The following is a 20351-nucleotide window of genomic DNA, read 5'->3' as shown; positions in this document are numbered from 1 at the left end:
TGAGTTCCAGAACAGTCAGGGCTACACAGAGAAATCCTGTCTCGGAACGAACAAACAAACAAACAAACCATGGTTGGGCCTGGAGAGGTGGCTGAGAGTGATGAACACTGTTTGCTGTTGCAGAGACCTGTGTTCACCACCTGTGTGGTGTCATAACTGTCTGTAACTCTAGTTCCCCCCCACACACACACCAGACAGGGTTTCTTTGTAGCTTCGGAGCCTATCCTAGAACTTGTAGACCAGAACTTATCCTAGAACTTGTAGAACTCTGTGAGTTCAAGGCCACCTGCCTCTACCTCCCAAGTGCCGGGATTAAAGGTGTGCACCACCACTGCCCAGTGTAACTCTAGTTCCAAGAGATTGGACACCCTCTTCTGTCTTCTTTCAGTATGTGCGTACACACACATACCACAAACACACACACACACACACACACACACACACACACACGATACGTAAACATACATCCAGACAAAACACCCATAGACACTAAGAGAGACAGAGTCAAAGAGCCAGGTGTGTGTGTGTGTGTGTGTGTTGCCACATAAAATTTCAGCAGAAGCATAGGCAGACAGATCTCTGAGTTTGTGAGTTTGTGGCCAGCCTGGTCTACATAGATAACTCCAGGCTAGCCAGGCCTATATAGTGAGGCCCTGTCTCAAAACAAAACAGAAAAACCAGAGCTGGAGGGTTGAGCATCAAAGCAGAGATACGAGGGTTTCTGTGATTTTGAAACCAGCCTGGTCTACTTAGCAGATCAGGGACTAGGACACTTGCCTAGCATATGCACAGGGCATTGGTACCAGCCCTGTACCTGACAGAGCAGGTAGTGTCATCTCCATAGAGTTCCCTCACTCTTTTGAACAGGACGAGGGAATGGGGTACAGGCACTAAGCCCTGTAACGTGGTCCCGGCAGGTACAGCAACATCTTTCACGTCTTCATCCGCATCTCAAGAGAGGAAGGGCTGAAGACACTCTACTTCGGGTTCACACCCACTGTGCTGGGCGTCATTCCCTATGCAGGACTCAGCTTCTTTACCTACGAGTCGCTGAAGAGCCTGCACCAAGGTAAGGGAGGTGGATTAAAGAGGTGGGATTTCAGGGAGCTGTCCTTGTGGACCCCACCCTATCCAGAGCACAGGAGCGTGGATTGTAACCTTTAATGCGTTCACTCATTTTTGTTCAATTCTGTAGAAAGGGTCTCACTATGTGACCCAGGCTGGCCTCAAGTTCTCCTTGCATCCAAGCAAGACCTTAAATTTCTCCTCATTCTCCTTCCTCCACTTCTCTAGCTCCAAAGACACAGGCTGTCTCCCCACCCTCATCTCATGAGGTGCTGGAGATAAAACTAAACTCCAGGGCCTCTTGCATTTAAGGGAAGCACCCTGCAAACAGGCAGCTCCAGTCCCCCCAGGCGTTTTTGTTAAATAGTATCTGCGGAAGTTGAGGCCTCTCACTGGGACTATGAGTGGCACTCCTGAAATCGCTTCAAAATCTAGGAGTGGTGGGTACCCCTGTGATATGAGCATTCAGGAGAATGAGGCCGGATTGCTGCAGGAACAGGGCCAGCCTGTGCCACATAACAAGACCCTGTATAAAAAAACTGAATTAGTTGGAAAGGTAGTGGCCTGTCTGTGGGGTGGCATGCTAGCACACGGTCCTTGCGTCCCTTCTGTGTGATGGTACAGTGTTTGTGTAGAGCCTGCACCTCCTCCACAGCTCACCTGTGGCTGCCTTGCCTTGCTCCGCCCGGATGCGGAGATGTTGTGTGTGTGTTCAGCTGGCAACAGTGACAAGAAGAAAGTCTGCACACAGCACAAATAGAGGATGTTAAACCCCCTTCATTTAGCTGAGTACGGTGGCTCAGGAGACTGAGGCAGGAGGATGGCATAAGATGGAGGACAGCCTGGATTACCCAGGGAGACTGTCACAGACCAGAAAGTGACGATAGAACCTGTCCATCCAAGGGTACCTGAGCCTGTGCTCCAGCACCTGCAGGTGCAGGCGACCCCTGGCCGCCATGATCTAAGACTCCATAGCAGTGTGCTTGTGTCTTCCTTTCCTGCCGTGCAGGCTGTGCTGGGCACTTGCTCTATGGAGCACTGCCCGTAGCCCCCAGCAGGACACCAAGATAGAGATCACATTCTCCCAGCTGTCCCTGCACATCGCTAGTGTCTCATTAGTTTACTGAGGTCAGGCAGATGTACGTCCTCCATGTAGGAGGACGCTATCTGGGTAGCCCTGTACTCTTTTTTAAAAAAAAAATATTTATTTATTTATTTATTTATTTATTATGTATACAATATTCTGTCTGTGTGTGTGCTGCAGGCCAGAAGAGGGCACCAGACCCCATTACAGATGGTTGTGAGCCACCATGTGGTTGCTGGGAATTGAACTCAGGACCTCTGGAAGAGCAGTCAGTGCTCTTAACCTCTGAGCCATCTCTCCAGCCCAGCCCTGTACTCTTAAGGGTTCAAGTGTCCATAGAGAATCTTGGGATGCATCCCCACAAATGAGGAGGCACTGAAAACTGCAGGATGGGGAACTGTGCCCCCATAGATTAGGGGAAACTATTGTATATGTAGCCTGGGTGACCTTGTAAGTCTCACTGTTGCAAAATGTGCCTTTTATTAGGCTGGGGCGTGGCTCAGTGGCAGATTCTGATCTGGCATACATGAAATCCTGGGTTCCATTCCCTGTACCAGAACTGAGAAGGGTGGTCAGGAAGTGGGCCTTAGACTCTGCAAGTGTGGCACTCATGTGCCCTCTGCCCTGCAGAATACAGTGGCCGCCCGCAGCCCTACCCCTTTGAGCGCATGGTCTTCGGGGCCTGTGCTGGCCTTATCGGGCAGTCAGCCTCCTACCCTCTGGACGTGGTGCGGCGGCGCATGCAGACGGCAGGTGTCACAGGCCACCAGCGTGGGTCCATCCTGAATACACTGCGCTCCATTGTCCGTGAGGAGGGTGCAGTGCGGGGCCTCTACAAGGGCCTGAGCATGAACTGGCTGAAGGGCCCAATTGCAGTGGGAATCAGCTTCACCACTTTCGACCTCATGCAGATCCTGCTGCGCCAGCTGCAGAGCTAGGCCCACACAACAGTGGATGGTGAGCTGGTGGATTGAGGGCATGCAGCTGTGCACTGGCAGCCCTGGTGGTACCTTGAGGATGGGCAGGAGGGTGGGACCTGGCTTGGGGATGCAGGGCCCATAACAAAGTGCTGGCCCTCAGGGTATGACATTGTGATGATGGGTCTTGGCTGTGCCCCTTCCTTCAGCTCCTTGCTAGTGGCTGGTGAGTTTCCCAGGGGCATTACCCAAAGGTCCCTAAGGGGTCAGCTACACTTCCTGACCCCTTCTTCTGACCTGCTGCTGATTCTAGTGCCCACTGGCACACTGGGCTCAGAGCCCATCCCTTCTTGCTACGACTGTGCCTGGCCTGCAGATGTGACGGCCATTCCCTCAAAACCACGCAATGGAGGGTTGCAGCTTGCTTAGTGGTGGCTGTACCTGTGTCTCAGTCCTCTACCACGCTTGCTCATCCTCTTCCAGGTGACAGATGGCTGCCCTTCCCCACAAAGCTTTTCTCCCCAGAGCACTATACCCATCTTATTTCTGAGGCTGCAACTGACCTTTGCCAACCACCTGGGTTGTAACCTTTCCAGGAGGCCCATGGCCACCAGGCAGGAGAGGCAGGTACAGACCCCATTGGAAATACCCATGTGGATCTCCCTCACTTGGGATGTCTTCCAAAGCGTGTCGCCTGGGCCACCAAACGGGCCCAAGGCTCTTGTTTGCACAGCACCCATGGAGACGGGGTGCAAACTCCTGAAACTGCCCAACCCTGAACTCTGGGTTTTCTGTGGGTCCCTGGTCCCCACTGAAGCTGTTATTCAGCCAGGCCAAATGAAGGCCCAAGATGGGCAGCTTGGCCTGTGTGAATGAGTGTAGAGGTGTCTTGGGCACCCAGGGACCACCAGCCAGCTTATCTCAAGGAGAACTCTCCTGGGGTCTCAGGGACTTCATGTCTTTCTTGAGGTTTGGGGTTCTTAATTTGGGATCTTTGAGACTGTACCCCTTAGAAAGCCTGGCTAGTGTGCCCTCAGTGTGCTGCCTGGGCTAGCTTCCAACTTGCAGCAGCCCTCCTGCCTCTAGAATCTAGAATCTAGTTTTCAGCGCATCCTGGCACACACAGAAATTAGATGAGCTGGGTGCTGGCTCCCTCCCACAGCTGGACGGCAACCATCTCACTTATCGGCTGAGCAGGGCGGCTTGACCCCCAGGCATTTTCAGTCTGGACTGCAGTCCTTCTCATTCTTACCTTGTGCCTGTGATGCTCAGCCATCTCCCCCTTCACAGATGGCGATGGGCCGTCCCCACCATATCCCCAGGCACCCCAGCAGCCTGTGGTGGCTGTGAGGGACCATTCCTATCCTCTTGTTACTGCCCACTCTGTTACTTGCCTGGCCACTACACTGAGGTAGAGAGGGCAGGTAGCACCGTGTGGGTGGGAGAGGTGAGGGGGTCACAGGTCCCTGATCTGCTTCCCCACATACCCCCCAGTACCTCTGGCCTGGGGGTTCTTGGCCTCTGTGGCTGCCATCTCCCATGGTCACTGTCCAGTCTGGATTTCTATTTTGATGCCATGAAAACTCTTTGTTTATATATAATGTTTATATATTTTAAAGATTTGTGCCAAAAGAGTATATTTAATAAAAATTTAAATAACTTTCCCTTCTCACTTCTTCAACTCTGGCCCCTCCCACATGCTGTGAACTTCAGCCCTGAGTCAGGGCTGAGGCTATTAGGCACTCTTAAATATTTTGTGTATAGGTGCTTTGTCTACATGTATGTCTGACTGAATGCCTGGTGTCTGAGACCAGAAGAGAGTGGGAGATTCTCTGAGCTGGAGTTACAGATGGTCATGAGCTGATATGTGGGTGCTGGGAACTGAACCTGGATCCTCTCCAAGAGCAGCCATCTCTTCAGCCCTCTGGTTACCCTTGTTAAGAGAGCTGAGGTTTCCAAGCTGTTGCCCAAGCACTCTGTGTATCTTTCTGCTCATAGATGCATGTGCGACACAGGCTCCCGGGCATGGAAGTGATGGCCACAGTTGGAGAACTGGGCTGGGGTGTAACTCTGCAGTAGAGCCCAGTCTAGAATCCCAGAGATGGGCTGGGGGAGTGGAACTGGGGTAGAGCACTTTACTACACAAAAGATCCTGGGTTTCTTTGCCAGCACACACACACAAAAGCAAGAATATAGTAACCACACAGCTGAATCTGCCGATTAAAAAATGCTTCGTATATTTATTTATATATCTGAGATATATAATCCAGGCTGACTTCAACTTCTTGCATAGCACTGGCTGGCCTGCCTCTGTCATTATTGGCAACCATAGACTTCAGCCACTGGAAAGCAGCCCAGCCCCCGACCAGCCAAGTGCTGTGGTAGGACCATCTGCCGTGTGTGCCCTCCATTCTGAAGTCACTCTCAGGTCCTCCAGAGCAGAGCCTTGGTTTTTCAGGATTGTCTGCTTTTTGCACCCCTGCAGGGCATAGCATCCTTTGCTTGCCCATCCTTGATGCCCATGGAACCTTCCTCAAGCTCCCACAGCTTTGTCCATGCCAGTTTGGGAGCCTTTCCCAAGAGTCAGGAAACTCCAGATATGCCTTCAAGAAAATCCTGCGGATTCATGGCATACACACATTAGTCATGTTTGCTGCACTCATAAAGACCTGAGTTCAGGTTCCCAGAACCCACATAAGTGGGACGGAGCAACACAAGTGTAATCCCCGCACCACTATGGCAAGGTGGGAGGTGGAAACCAGAGACTCCCTGAACAAGAGACCCTGTCTCAAAGGTAGAAGGCAAGCCCTACGTGCTAAGCTGTCCTCTGAGCCTTTCATAATGGCACTTGTGGGCCTGGACAACTGTCACGTTCCTGAGTCCTTTCCATCTCTCCAGAGTGAGCCCTCAGGGCTGTGACGGCACTGCTCCCAGGCATTGGCAGTTTTACTAGGCAACACTACAGGAGGCCTCCATTTTTATTCTCAATATACATTTTCCATATGTAGGAGGGCCACAAAGCCCATGCATGTCTCATGAACACATGCACATACAGTCACAGGAACGGGACAACGCTGGAGTTGGTGGTGACCCTCAGTCACCAGGGTCTTGAATACAAGTCAGCAGTCACCTCACAGCATCCAAGCAAGCTGGTGACAGTTCTCTCTCCCTCCCCCTTGTTTTCTTGTTTTGGAGACATGATCTTGTTACTAGTCTAGGCTAATCCCACTGTCTCATTCCCTCCTAGTGATAGTGATGGACCCCAGGGACACGTGGATGCTGGGCCTGAGCTCCACCCTAGCTTTCTGGCAATCCCTAACCTCCTCCATTGTTCCACTCCTGCCTAGTACCACTCTCCTAAGCCCTCACCACCCAGGTCTCCCCTGCTTATCTCCCTAGCCTCTGGCATATTTCTGTAAAAGTGGCCCACCCCTTTTATTGAGAGCAGCCTCCCACTGACATCCTGTACACACATGCAGGCATGCACTCTTGCGTGCACACACACACATACACACACTTGAGGACCATGGCCTCCAGGTCCAGGGGAACCTGATTCAAGGGGTCCATGATCTAGGCACTAAGGTGAGAGATGGTGGCGAGTTTCTACCCTTACCCCTAGGTTGTCTAGGGGTACTGAGGTGCACACACAGGGGACAGACAGTTCCAATCCTGTGAACTGGGATCAGACGCCAGTGCCTAGTGGCATCATGCTAGGAAACTGCCAGGTGCTGGTGGAAATAGAGGCCGAAGAGGCTGGAGAGCAGCTGGCAGGCAGCAGTCCACCAGATGAGGTAGGCCAGCACGCCACGAAGAAAGAGGGGCGTAAACAGGCCGCCCAGGACGCCTGCGACTTGGGCCACAGTCTGCTGGACTTCATCCTCTGCTGGGTCCACAGAGATCAAAATGTCTGAAGACTGGCGCGGGGTCAGTGGTGTTGGAACAGGGCCCAGGGCCCAAGAGTAGCCGCCTGCAAGAGGGAAAAGGTGGAGACAGAACAGTGGGAGTCTAGCGGTGCTCATACTCTGCCCACTAGGTTACACCCCACTGACCTTAGGGGGCCTCCATCCTCTGCAGTCTGCTGGCCCAATCCTGTCCCCACAGGAAACCTCTGTAGCTTTGACCAAACTCTTACCACCCTTACCAAGCCACGGCCTGCTCAGACCCTACTACCAGCTTTTATCTGAAAGTCCCACCTTACCAGGTCTGGCCCCACCCTCTTTCCCCACCAGCCTCGCACCCACGGTCTTGAGCAGCAGGGTGCAGTGCAGAGTGAGGATGAGCGGAGTCAGGTACTGCAGGCTCACCACGGCCACGTAGCAGTGGACCCGGACCACCTGGTGGGGAGGCAGTAGAAGCTGCAGAGGGGGTGATCTTCCCAGGGCAGGGACCCCATGACCGGGCCCCTTTAGCCCAGGAACTGTCCCACTTGGTGTGATTCTCATGGGATGAGGACCACACCTCCCAGAAGGATCAGTTTCACCCCGCCGGACTGGAAGACTACATTTCCCAGAAACACTACAACAGACAACCACGCCTACGCAGATTCTTATATATACCAGTGTTAAATCCATCTCCTTCCCTTTTCCTCCCTCCCTCGACCTGTCCCACCCGCACTGTGGAGCACCCCCTTCCCTTAATAAACAATCCTCCCACGCACGTGGTCACGTCCTGGGTCTCCCTCTGACTCCGCGATACACACCACGCTGAAAAAGAAGAACAGCACTTGGGGTGCATACCCGCTGCTGAATCTCACGGGCCTCAATGCGGCCAGCCTCCTTGCGCAGCTGCTCCACTCGAGTCTTGGCCAGGCAGAGGTAGGCCTGCAGGTGAGGCCGGGTCACGGCTAGCCGCAGCAGGCACAGCGCCACCAGAACCCAGAGACGCAGGGAATCGAAGGCCCCTTCTGACGGCCTGCAACAAGAGCCAAGCAGGCAGGGATTTTGGGTGAGCCCTCCTTCCCCAGGCCACAATCTTTACAGTTCATCCCCGGTCTCAGACACCCCAGGTCCCTCAGTGCCCCGCCCTGACACAACGCACAGAGAAGAGGTCATGTTCCTCATGGGTGCCTGGTATAAGAAGTCTCGAGCGATAGGCTTTGTCCAGAGCCACAGGGTGCACAGGGGCGACAGGAAGCTGGTGTGCAGGAGCAGCCTGGGGGAGTACCACGGTGGGGCCAGTCTCCTGACCTCCAGCCTCTAACCCAACCCCCCACTGCACCCTGGGAGCCCCGCCTAACTGCAACAGCGGCCGGTCTGCAGACAGGGTCAGTGCATCCTGGTGAGTCTGCGCCAGCCTCAGGCCTGGGAAAATGAGTAAGGCGCCCAGCAAGGAGCCCAGCATCGCCAGCCCAAGGCAGATGGCCAGCTTGATCACGGGGAGTCTGAGAAGAGAAGGTCTCAGGGAATCCACGATTGGTCAAGAATTCAGCCTGGGGAGGCTGTGATCCTCCCTCTACCTGTACCTCCCCCCAAGATCCAGTCCCCAGGACTCACGCCCAGTCCCAATCCTGTTTCTTCAGCACAGGTTCCAGGTTCTGGGTAACGCTGGCTAGACCTAGAGGAAGAAGATCAAGTGTGTGGATTGTTAAGGTTTCCAAGGCTGGCTAGCCTTCCAGCTCCCAGGAGCCACCCAGCTCTGCCTCCCCAGTGTGGAGTTTACAGGCATGGGCAGCCAATTTCCACCTTTGACATGGCTGCAAACTCCCGTCCTCACGTTTGTGGAGCAAGCACTGTCACACACTGCCCAAGCCCCAGCTCAGACAATCTATTTTATTTTATCTTTTTGGGTTTTTTTTTGGCCTGTGAATGCAAACTCCCGTCCTCATGTTTGTGGAGCAAGCACTGTCACACACTGCCCAAGCCCCAGCTCAGACAATCTATTTTATTTTATTTTATCTTTTTGGGTTTTTTTTGGCCTGTGAATGTTTTGCCTGCATGTATATCTGTTTGCCATGTGTGCACGGCACCTGTGGAAGTCGGAAGAGGATACCAGATCCCCTGGAATTGGAGTTAGAGGTGTTTTTTAGTCTCCATGTGGATGCTGGGAATTGAACTCAGGTCCTCTGGAAGAGCAGCCAGTGCTCTTAACCACTGAGCCATCTCTCCAGCCCCAGAAAATCTATTTTAATTACACTTATATTTTCCTGTGCTGGAATGCAACCCAGAGCCTCCATATGTCCTGCGCAGGTGCCCCATCACTGAGCCACACAGAGACCTGCTAGGCAGAACTCTTCACGAAATAGGACCTAGGGCTGGGGAGATGGATCAGAGAAGGCACTGGCTGCTCTTCTAGAGTCCTGAGTTCAATTTCCAGCACCCACATGGTGGCTGGCAACCATCTGTGTAATGGCATCTGATTCCCTCTGGTGCGCATGAAGACAAAGCATTCATATATGTAAATAATTTTTTGTTGTTTTTTGTTTTGTTTTTTGAGACAGGGTTTCTCTGTAGCTTTGGAGCCTGTCTGGCCTCGAATCTCAAAGATCCGCCTGCCTCTGCCTCCCAAGTGCTGGGATTAAAGGTGTGCACCATCACTACCTGGCGAAAGAAATAAATCTTAAAAACAAACAAAAAACAACAAAAACGGACTGGAGAGCTGGCTGCTCTTTCCAGGGGCTCACAGCGATTAACTCTAGTTCTGGGGGTCCAGTGCCCTCTTCTGGCCTTTGCAGGTACTTCACAATCCCGATGCAGAGACACACACACCATGGCAAAGCACCCATACATATGGAATAAAAATAAACCTTTAAAAATAGTAATAACAGCTGGGAGGTGTTAGCGCACGGCTTTAATCCCAGCACTCCGGAGGCAGAGGTAGGTGGATCTCTGTCAGTTCAATGTCTGCCTGGTCTACAAGAGCTAGTTCCAGGACAGGCTCCAAAGCTACAGAGAAACCCTGTCTTGAAAAAACAAAACAAAACAAAAAAATAGTAAGGAGATAAATCTTTTTTTAAAATGTGTTTTGCCTGCATTAGGGTGTAGGGTCCCCTGGAACTGAGTTGCAGACAGCATGTGGGTGCTGGGGATCGAACGCAGGTCCTCTGGAAGCAGAACAGCCAGTGCTCTTAACCGCTGAGCCACCTCTCCAGACCCTGTAATAACTCACACCTTAATTCCAGTATGCAGGTGGCTGAGGTCAGAGGATCCCTGAGAGCTCATGGTCAGCCAGGGCCATAGAGTGAGACCCAGTTTCAAAAGAGAACAAGAAACAACACGAACTCAAGCAGGGAGCACACCTACCTGGCTGCAGACCCAGCTCCAGGAGCTCCTCCCGCACCACCTGCACCAGCATGGCTAAAAGCAGGAAGAGGAAGGCAGAGGTGAGGCAGACTGCGCGCTCGCCGCCCTCTTTGGCACTGAAGTACAGTCGGGTCACCATGAGGAACACCTTGCTGGAGGTGGGGTCAAGAAAGCCAGGGACAGACCAGGGCAGAGACAACGCTGCGAGAACTGACCTTGGGCACCTGGAGTTTAAATTTGGGGTGTGGGATCAGGTGAGCTGGGGTGCTGGTGTTTGGCCTAATGACCTATGAACGATCAGAAAGCATTATGGCAGCTGCAGCTAGGGGAGGAGGGGCAGTGAAAAGCCCACACAGGTGGCATTTAATGCTACAGAAAAGCCAGAAACCGTTTCTTCCTTAGGGGGACTGTGCTGGGAATGGAGCCCAGCCTCTCCTGGCTGGACCCAGGGGCCTCTCCGTGCATGCTCAGTCAAACCCCACCACTCCTTACCCAGTCACCCAAACATGTTTAAGAACAAGACACTCGTTGCTTTCATGAGGCACCTTGAAATTCTCCTAAGGTGCGGCCCAGGTTGGCAGTCAGTTGTGAAATGTCCCCACAGACCTACATCCTGAGCATTTGGTGATCCTCTGTGCTCTCACTTGGTCCCCAGCATCCCTGGGCCTCTGCTCTCAATGTAGAAGGACAGGTCTTTCCCAGCTCCAAGCTGTCCTGGTGACATGCTCTTTTATGCAAAGAATATGCTAGAAGGTTTGGGTAAAAAGGTAGACCTGGCACTGCTGGCACACACCTTTAATCCCGCACTGCAGAGGCAGAGGCAGGCGATCTGTGCGTTTGAGGCCAGCCTGGTCTACAGAATGAGTTCCAGGACAGCCAGGACTACACAGAGAAACCCTGTCTCAAAAAACCAAAGAAACAAACAAAAAAAGATGAGCCAGCTCCCAGCAAGCTGTCCCCTGGTTTCCATGATCCTATAGACCTGGAGGGGCAGAAACCCATCCCATGGTCCAACCCAAGACAGTGCGATGACACAGCTGTCGCCCCAGCACTTGGGAGGGCGAGTCTGGAGTCTGAGGTCATGCCGGCCTGCATTCCTGGAACTCTGGGGCAGGTCTGTGGCACACAGTGACACACAGACAGCAGTTAGAGGGACAAGGGGCTCAGGCCTGAGTCCCACTGGAGGAAGGATACAGACAAAAAGCCAATGTGAGCAGGCACCAGAACACGGCAATGTTGGTCTCCTGGACTGGGCCCAGCACAAAATAGTAGACCTCCGTGAAGAGGAACACACCGACAGAGTACACCGCGAAGTCCACGAACCATTGGTATTCCAGAAAGAAGCGCAGGACTGCAGGGACAGGAGTCCAGCTGCCTACTGCAGGCTTGCCCGTCCCCACCTCACCTCACCCCCAGGCAGGGTGACCCCATAGCTGGGGTGGGGAGTAGGTGCTGGACCGGGTGTTACCTAGGGCATCCGCAGCAGTGAGGGGACAGGTCTCCAGCTGGAAAGGGGCGTCTCGAGGCACTGACAATGGCTTCTCGTCATGAAGGCCATTTGCCCACCTGAGCACATGAGGAAAGTGAAGGGAGGGCCCAGAGAGGACCATGCTGGCCTGTGGAGGCAGCCTAGGCACAGGGCCAGCCCAGAGCAAACAGCCAGGAATCCAGCACGGCAGCAGGAGGGCGGGTCACCCCCCCCACTCCTCCAGCAGGAGTGAGGCCTGCCCCTGGGCGGGAGCGCATAGGAGAGAAGAGCCTGGGCCCTGTGGAGTCAAATGGGGGCCACTCACCGGTCCTTCCTGCCTCTGTGCCTTGGTTTCCCTGCCAGCACCCGCAGTTCCTCTTCTGACGGGTGTATGTAGCGGAACAGGCTGAGGATGAGAAAGAGTTGGGAAAGCTTGGCCTGGGGGCCTCGAACCCGAATTTGGTCTTGAGGACAGAGCCCTGGGGAGTAGCAGACATGCAGCAGGGTGGCCCTGTGGGAAGGTGGCCCAGGGTGCCTGGGAGTGGCCATAGCCAGGGAATTCTGGGGACATGAGATGTGGGGACTGATCCAGCCACAGGGGGCTAGGGAACCCAGGATACCCTTAAGTCTGTGATCTTTAGCCCAGCATCCCGGAGGCAGAGGTGCCTTTGGCCTCCCCAGTTATCTGCACTCCTGGGCACAGCCCACACGTGGAGACACACCTATACATAGGGACCGGGCAGGCTCTGCTCATGGCCGGCAGGACAGGGCTTACTCACCTGCCGTTACAGAGCAGCCAGCGGGCAAAGGAGCAGTGTGGAGCCAGCCTGTGCATGAGGGTGGCAGTGAACAGGGTCACCACCAGCTGCACTCCGAGGGCCGCCTGAGGAAGTAGCTCTAGTCAGAAAGTTCAAAGCTCCCTGAAGTAACCCAAACTATTTATAGGGAAGATAGGCGAATGGGGAGGGCCGGCCTCGGGCCCTGGTGGCATCTCGCAGAAGGCAACTGGGATGACTCCAGAGTGACGGGGCCTGACTCCTGTTCCCACTGTCAGACCCCTGAACCCCTTTCCCTGTGTATTTTTGTTTGTGAACGCTGTTTGTTCCTATGCAGCCAAGAACCTACAGAAATCTGCCTGTCTCTGGCTCCCCAGTGTTGGGATTAAAGGCCAGAGCCACCACATCCAACTATTAAAGAATATTTCCTAGGCCATCCTGGACTACAGAGCAAGTTCCAGGACAGGCTCTACAGCTACAGCAAAACCCTGTCTCGAAAAAAACAAACAAAAATGTTGGATTTTTTTTTTTTTTTTTGCTCAGTGGTTGTGGTGCACGCCTTTAATCCCAACACTCAGAGGCAGGGGCTGATCTCTGTGAGTTTGAGGTCAGCCTGGGGTACAGAGTGAATTCCAGGCCAGTCAAAGCTACACAATAAGGCCCTTTCTAAATAACAATGTTTTATGTGAAGACAGGGTTTCTCTGTGTAATCCTGGCTGTCCTGGAACTCACTCACCCTGTAGACCAGGCTGGCCCTCAAACCTGGAGATCCGCCTGCCTCTGTCTCCTGAATGCTGGGATTAGCATGTGCCATTGTCACCATCCAATTAAGATTTTTTTTAATTCTATTTATTTTTACTTTTTTGATGGGAGGTTCGAGACAGGGTTTCCTCTGTAGCTTTGGAGGCTGTCATGGAACTTGCTCTGTAGACCAGGCTGGCCTCAAACTCACAGAGATCCATCCGCCTGTCCCTGCCTCGTGGGTGCTGGGATTAAAGGCGTGCTAACTCCAGTCCCAGGGAATCCTACAACCTTCTCCGGCCTCTAAGGACAGTAGATACACACGGGGTGCACAGACATACATGCAAAACATCCATGCTTAATAAATAATAACAAAATAAATTATCTTAAAAACAAAACGGAAAATCATGCATTGTGGCACACGCCTGTCATGCCAGCACTCCGGAGACGGAGGCAGGAGAATCAGAAGTTCGAGAATACCCGAGACTATGAAGAAGTTGTAGTACAACTTGGGCTACCTGAGACCCTGTCAGGAAGCAAACGCGGCTGCAAACCCTTCACTCCTAAGGAGTCCTGCACCATCGACTACACCCCACTTCCGGCGACCACCGGCCTTCGAGCCTTCGGGGTCCCTCTCAGCTCTGCCAGGCGGTCCTCCACCCACACAGTCCCTGTGCCTCGCTCCACACGGCTGTGGCCCACACTGCCCCCGGGAGAGATCACACAGGGCCTGCTCACCATATTCGCTCCCGAGTGCACCAACGCACACGGCTGGAGGCGGGTAAGCGCCGCGGAACTTGGCCAATTAGAGACGGGATCCTGTTGACCCGCAACCTGAGAAGCCGGTCATTGCGAGGAAGGCTTTGCAATGCCTGCCGGGAATTGTAGTTCTAACAGGTGCTTTTGTCTGTTGTCTTTCCCACTTTTTCTTCCTTATCTTCCTTCTTTTCTTGTTTGTTTTTCTTGACGTGTGCGTGCGCGTTCGTGCATACGTGTGTGTGTGTGTGTGTGTGTGTCACAGTTCCTGTGTAATCCAACTCTCTATGTAGACTCGACTGGCACACACCACTATGTTGGACCCCCCTCCCCTTTTTTTAAAATTGATTTTTAAAAAACGTCATAGCCGGCAATGGTGGTGCACTTTTAAATCCTAGTACTCAGGAGTCAGAGGCATCACCTTGAGTTCAAAGTCAACCTGGTCTACAGAGCAAGTTCCAGTCCAGCATTACACTGAGAAACCTTGTCTTGAAAAAACAAAAAAATCAGTGGCGGGCAATGGTGCCGCACACGCCTTTAATCCCAGCACTCAGGAGGCAGAGGCAGGTGGAGCTCTTCCCACTACAAGAGCTATTTTCAGGACAGCCTCTAAAACTACAGCAAATCCCTGCCTCAAAAAACTTAAATAAATAAATAAATGTAAACAAAATAAATAAATAAATGTAAATAAAAGTAAATAAAAATAAATAAATATAAATAAATAAATAAGATTCACTTTACTTTTTTGTACACGTCTGTATTTGTGTGGGTATGTGCATGTGACTGCAGTGTCCTTGGGTCCAGAGGAGGGGCTGGGCCCTTTGAGCCTGAGGCTGTGAAGGCTGAGGAGAGGAGGGTGCTTGGAAATGGGCTTGGGGCCCCCAAGAGCAGTGCTCACTCTTAACCAATTAACCAACTTCCTAGTGTTATGCTCAAATCTACAAAGTCCCCCAAAAAGCCAACAAGGAGACTGAGTCCTGTATGTAAAATCAAAGAGCCTTTATTTTGCAAGTTTGCAAACTTGCTCTCTCTGCATGTCCAACATATTGGAATAAAACGGAGAGCCCCAAGCTCAGTTAGAATTGGGTTTTTATAGTAGTAAAGGTGGAGGTGAGGGGTTTCTGAGGTTTAGGACCCCTGATTGGCTGACATTTGTCTAAGGGTGTCCTGGTGAGTGTGTGCTGGCAGGTGATCCTGTCTGCAGTGGTTGGAATGTTAGGCATTTCCTTTGGATGGTCTATTCTTGGGTGGTGCTCAAGTAATCTCAGTTTGTGGTTCTTCCTGCAATCAGGTATTCCTTCAGAGTAAATTATTGAGACTCAGGCCTCTATTAAATTTATCAATGGCTGAGTCCTACTCTGGCAGGTGATAATGGTTGGAAATAAAGAACTTCCTTTGGGTGATCTGTTCATATTTAGCTTATCATGGCTGGCTCCTTCCCCTAGCTCCAGTTTTATTTTGGTTGGGGTTGGGGGTGTTTTTATTTTTATTTTTTGAAACAGCGTTTTTCTGTGGGACAATGGTTTTACCCTGTAAACATTTGCTTCTTGTACTTGTTTAATAAAATGCTGATTGGCCTGTCTCCTGGCAGAAAGTATAGGCGGGGCAATGAGGACAGGAGAATTCTGGGAAGAGGATTCTGCAGTCTGCAGTCATAACCCAGACACAGAGGGAGCAAGATGTGACTGCCTCGCCAAAAAAGGTACTGTTATGCCCAAATCCACACAGTCGCCTCAAAAGCCAACAAGGAAACTGAGTCCTGTATGTAAAAACAAAGAGTCTTTATTTTAATCAAGTTTGCAAACTCAGTCTCTCCGCATGTCCAACGTATTGGTGTGATGGATTAATTAAAATATGCTGCAGATCCTGGATCCCTGGAGGCTGCAGTGGCAGAAACACCGCAGGTCCCCAAGTGGGGGCAGGCAGTGGGCCCCAGAGCAGCCAGTCCCAAGCAGGGATGGTGTCACGAACCACACCACAGGTCTCCAAAGGTGGCTGGTCCCGGGCAGCGAGCTAGAGACAGAGACATGCAGAGTGAGGTTTGTGGAGGGAAAAGGAAGAAGGGGAGAAGAGCAGAGAGAGAGAGATAGAGACAGAGAGAGACAGAAGCTGCCTCTTCGAGAGGGAGACAGAAAAGAGACCCAGGCTGCTAGTAGGAAGGAAAATCTGCCTGCCTCAGCGGATGAGGGAGGGAGTGGGCATGGCTTGTCTCTTAAAGGGACAGAACAGATCATTACATTCCCATCTCTTTTTTATCATAAAAAGGTGGGAGGTTAGACACCACAGGTTAAGGGAATTGGAGAGGCAGATTCTCAAGAGTGCTTCCTGCTTTCTTTTGGGCATCGTCTTTGGGGCGGGGGGGGGGGGGGGAGGATCCTGAGAAAGCTAGGTGCTGGTCACATCCTGGGGTAGCTGGTCTCTTTGTTCCTGTTTGGCGTTTATGGTATGGAAATGTGTGGTGTCTCTTACACCTGTTTAAGGTATTCGCAGAACAGAGGACAAAGTTAAGTTTAAGAAAAAAAAATTAAGACCAGGGAATTTAGGGAGTGTATCTGACCTGTTTAATGTGAATCCTTTAATTTGGCTCCCTGAAACTCACAAGAATTCTTTGGGTTTGTGAAAACAGAAGTTTTAGACACATACATTGTATAAACAATAGCAGATTTATGTCAGAATGACTGTGACAGATGTTTTTGCACAATGAAAAGTATTTTTAAGATTTTTAAGACTATGGAAGGCAGCATGAGAGAGAAATTTGATAACTTGTATTTGTCCTCACACCATTATAACTTGCAGGTCTTGTATTTGTAATATACTGAAATTTGTTTGGTGAAGTTGTTCTTTTAAACTGACAAAACCTCTCAGCAGTCAAACTGCATCTTTGAGAAGGATAAAATTTTACTTGAGTTATTGTTTAAAAAAAACGACAGAGGACTTACTTGGTTGGCACCTAGAGCTACTCCTCAGGGTCCTCCATGGTTGCTGAAGGTTGTATTTATTTGCCTTCTGCTGTTTAGTGCAGGGCCTGCCAGGCTCCAGAAGATCCTGTGGGCTAAGAAATATGTAGGAAGACAAGCCTACCTTGACCTGAACAGCCAGGCTGTCAATTCCAGTGATTCTGTCCACGTCTGGAGATCTTCAGTTTAGATGAAAGGCAGTTTTTCCCAGTGGTCAGCGCTTGGCAGTTGAAGCATATTATGGATGGACATTGTTCTGTGCCCATCTGTCTTTTGTCTTCTTTGGAGGAAATAAGAGTGCTGCTAGGAGCCAAACTGTCTCTTTTTTTTTTTTTTTTTTTTTTTTTTTTTTTGGTTTTTCGAGACAGGGTTTCTCTGCAGCTTTTTTAGAGCCTGTCCTGGAACTAGCTCTTGTAGACCAGGCTGGCCTCGAACTCACAGAGATCCGCCTGCCTCTGCCTCCCGAGTGCTGGGATTAAAGGCCTGCGCCACCACCGTCCAGCCTCAAACTGTCTCTTTTTGTTATGAAAAGTTTTTTAAAAAATTAAATATTTAGCCAGGTGGTAGTTGTTGTGTTTCTTCCTGGCTTGTGTCTACCGCAAGTCGGAGGAAGAAGGCCCGGGATGCGCGACCACGTGCGTGGGAGGGTTATTTATTAAGGGAAGGGAGTGCTCCACAGTGCGGGAGGGGGGGCGGGGGGCGGAGGGAGGAAGAGAGAGAAAAAGAGAGAGCACGTGGCGGGGTTTTTTTAACTTTTAAAGGGGGCTTGTACAGGCACGATGCTCCTGGGAAATGTAGTTTTCCGGTCCGGCGGGGTGAAACTGCCATCTGCACTTGCGTGCAGGGGCCTTCTGCTCACAGAGGCCTTCTGGGAGGTGTAGTCCTTGTCTGCCGTTTCCCATGAGAATCACAATAGGTACATTTAAGTTACATGTGTGCACACACACACAGAGTGAACAGGAATTGGGTGAAGTGGATGCTCTTGGTGAGCCCTACCAAAGGCATGCCACTGCACAAAACACACATGCAACAGAGTCAGCAAGAGATATTTAGGGGAGCAGGCAGGGTATACTCTAGTTAGATGGCAGGACTAGGTCACCTGACTTCAGTTAAGTCACAGTCATTCTGACATAAATCTGCTATTGTTTATACACTGTATATGTCTAAAACTGTTTTCACAAACTCTAAAAATTCTTGTGAGTCCAGAGAACTGAATTAAAGGATCCATCTTAGGGGCTGGAGAGATGGCTCAGAGGTTAAGAACATTGCCTGCTCTTCCAAAGGTCCTGAGTTCAGTTCCCAGCAACCACATGGTGGCTCACAACCATCTGTAATGGGGTCTGGTGCCCTCTTCTGGCCTGTAGGCATACACACAGACAGAATATTGTATACATAATAAATAAATAAATTTAAAAAAAAGGATCCATCTTAAACAGGTCAGATACACCCCCTCAATTCCCTGGTCTTAATTTTTTTTTTCTTAAACTTAACTTTGTCGTCTGTTCTGTGAATACCTTAAACAGGTATAAGAGACACCACACATTTCCATACCACAAACGCCGAACAGGAACAAAGAGACCAGCTACCCCAGGATGTGACCAGCACCTAGCTTTCTCAGGTTCCCCCTGAAAGACCTGGATAAATTCAGACCGCCCCCCCTCCAGCAGTAAGAAAATAGCCAACGATCTAAGCAGGAAGAGAAGAATCAGAAATCTAGGATTAGCAAGTTCAGTGACTGTGATTCATGAACTAGCTGAATATAAAGTTAGAGTGTAATCTTGAGAATAATCTTGAGAAACAGGGAGTTTCCCCTGTTTCATTGGTATTTTGGAATACTGTGTTTCAGGAACTAGCTGATTATGACACTGAGAGTGGTCTTGGGAGGCAGGGAGCTGCCCCCTTGTTCTCATCACTGGTATTTTAGGAATTTTCTACACCCTCCCTGCCCCTTTCGGATTACTGGGCTGTGGTTTCTTCCCTTAAAAACTCCTTCTCCTGGTCACTCGGGGTTGAACTCTTCCCCTGCGTGGGTTATGAGTCTCGACCCCAGTGCACTGGTTCCCGTCTCATCTCGTCATTAAAATCTCATGTGATTGCAGCAAGGATGGTCTCTCATGAGTTACTTGGGGGGGTCGTGTTATCCCGAGACTTGAGTGAGAGTCTCCCCACACTGGGGGTCTTTTACCCCCCTCTGCCCCGTCCCAAAGATGATGCCAAAAAAAAAAAAAAAAGCAGGAAGCAGTCTTGAGAATCTGCCTCTTCGATTCCCTTAACCTATGGTGTCTAACCTCCCACCTTTTTATTATAAAAAAAAGAGATGGGAATGTAATGATCTGTTCTGTCCCTCTAAGAGGCAAACCACGCCCACTCCCTCCCCATTCTGCTGAGGCAGTTCGGTCTTCCTTCCTACTTGCAGCCGAGTCTCTTCCTTTTCTGTCTCCCTCTTGAAGAGACAGCTTCTGTCTCTCCCCACTTCTCCCCTTCCTCCCTGTTTCTCTCTGTCTCTCTCTCTGCACACCGATTCCCAGGCCTGTATGCACTGCCTCCAGTAAACTCCTAAGCGGGTTTGTTGCGTGCTCCTTCTCACACTTATGCCCAGGTACTTTCAATTGGAATAACTGGAAAGCCCTGAGCTCAATTAGAACAGGGTTATATAGTTGTAAAGGTGGGGGTGAGGGGTTTCTGAGGTTTAAAAACCACTGATTGGCTGACATTTTTCTAGGGACATCTGTTGGGGTGTGCTGGCAGGTGTTTCTATCTACAGTGCTTGGAATGCCATGCATTTCCTTTGAATGGTCTGTTTTGGGGTGGGGGTTGGGCAATCTCAGCCTGTGGTTCCTGATGCAGCCAGGCATTGCCTCAGGGTAAACTCCTGAGACTCCCCTGGCCTCCATTTAAATTCTCTGATGGCCAGAGTCCCAGGTGATAGAGGTTGGAAGTAAAGAACTTCCTTTGTGTGACCTGCCCAGATTTAGCTTGTCATGGCTGCCCCCCTCCAGGTACCAAGCTACCTGGCTAACACAGACAAAAATAATGGGCTAATATAAGCTATACGAGTTAATAAGAAGTCTGAGCTACTAGGCCAACCAGTTTATGATTAATGTAGACCTCTGTGTGTTTATTTGGAACTGAACGGCTGTGGGACCTGGTGGGACAGAAACCTCTGTCAACAGTGTTTCTCTGTGTAGCCCTAAATGACCTGGAACTCACTCTGTAGCCCTGGTTGTCCTGGAACTCACTCTGAAGACCAGGCTGTCCTGGAGCTCACTCTGTAGACTAGGCTGTCCCAGAACTCACTCTGTAAACCAGGCTGTGAAGAATTCTCTCTCTGTGTAGACCAGGCAGGCCT

The 20351-nt window shown here is 51.0% G+C and overlaps 2 protein-coding genes across 6 annotated transcripts in view; one reads left to right on the top strand and one right to left on the bottom strand.

Moving 5' to 3' along the window:
* Nucleotides 1–4726, top strand: part of Slc25a42 (solute carrier family 25 member 42) — a 30001-nt gene extending 25275 nt beyond the window's left edge. For both annotated transcript variants that reach the window (XM_038328573.2, XM_038328574.2), the window contains exons 7-8: nt 918–1069; nt 2780–4726. In XM_038328573.2, coding sequence (XP_038184501.1) covers nt 918–1069; nt 2780–3087 — 460 coding nt within the window. In that variant the 3' untranslated portion in view covers nt 3088–4726. The remainder of the gene's footprint in view (nt 1–917; nt 1070–2779) is intronic.
* A 548-nt stretch (nt 4727–5274) lies between these two features.
* Nucleotides 5275–17164, bottom strand: Tmem161a (transmembrane protein 161A). 4 transcript variants are annotated; one of them, XR_005285168.1, is made up of 13 exons: nt 14028–14137; nt 12552–12655; nt 12098–12178; nt 11773–11870; nt 11499–11655; nt 10305–10456; nt 8559–8619; nt 8303–8446; nt 8104–8217; nt 7803–7977; nt 7304–7400; nt 6680–7033; nt 5275–5682 (listed from the first exon to the last, which is right to left on the bottom strand). XR_005285168.1 is itself a non-coding variant. In XM_038328572.2 (12 exons), the coding sequence occupies exons 2-12, from the start codon at nt 12605–12607 to the stop codon at nt 6777–6779; spliced, it is 1392 nt and encodes a 463-aa protein (XP_038184500.1). In that variant the 5' UTR covers nt 12608–12655; nt 17127–17164; the 3' UTR covers nt 5275–6776. The 4 variants fall into 4 exon arrangements, 3 of the variants coding, with proteins under 3 accessions (XP_038184500.1, XP_038184497.1, XP_038184499.1); XM_038328572.2 differs by lacking the exon at nt 14028–14137 and adding an exon at nt 17127–17164 and having other exon boundaries at nt 5275–7033; XM_038328569.2 differs by having other exon boundaries at nt 5275–7033.
* Nucleotides 17165–20351: the final 3187 nt, after the last annotated feature.

This window comes from Arvicola amphibius, chromosome 4 (genome assembly GCF_903992535.2).
Source record: "Arvicola amphibius chromosome 4, mArvAmp1.2, whole genome shotgun sequence".
Taxonomy (NCBI): domain Eukaryota; kingdom Metazoa; phylum Chordata; class Mammalia; order Rodentia; family Cricetidae; genus Arvicola; species Arvicola amphibius.
This window is presented reverse-complemented; position numbering and strand designations above follow the sequence as displayed.

Excerpts from the sequence above, each read along its gene's own strand:
- Tmem161a (XM_038328569.2), bottom strand. Across the intron at positions 7,978-8,103 it reads AGGAACATGACCTCTTCTCT|GCCGTCAGAAGGGGCCTTCG; the intron begins GTGCGTTGTGTC and ends CTCTTGTTGCAG. Across the intron at positions 7,401-7,802 it reads CCCGTGAGATTCAGCAGCGG|GTGGTCCGGGTCCACTGCTA; the intron begins GTATGCACCCCA and ends CCTCCCCACCAG.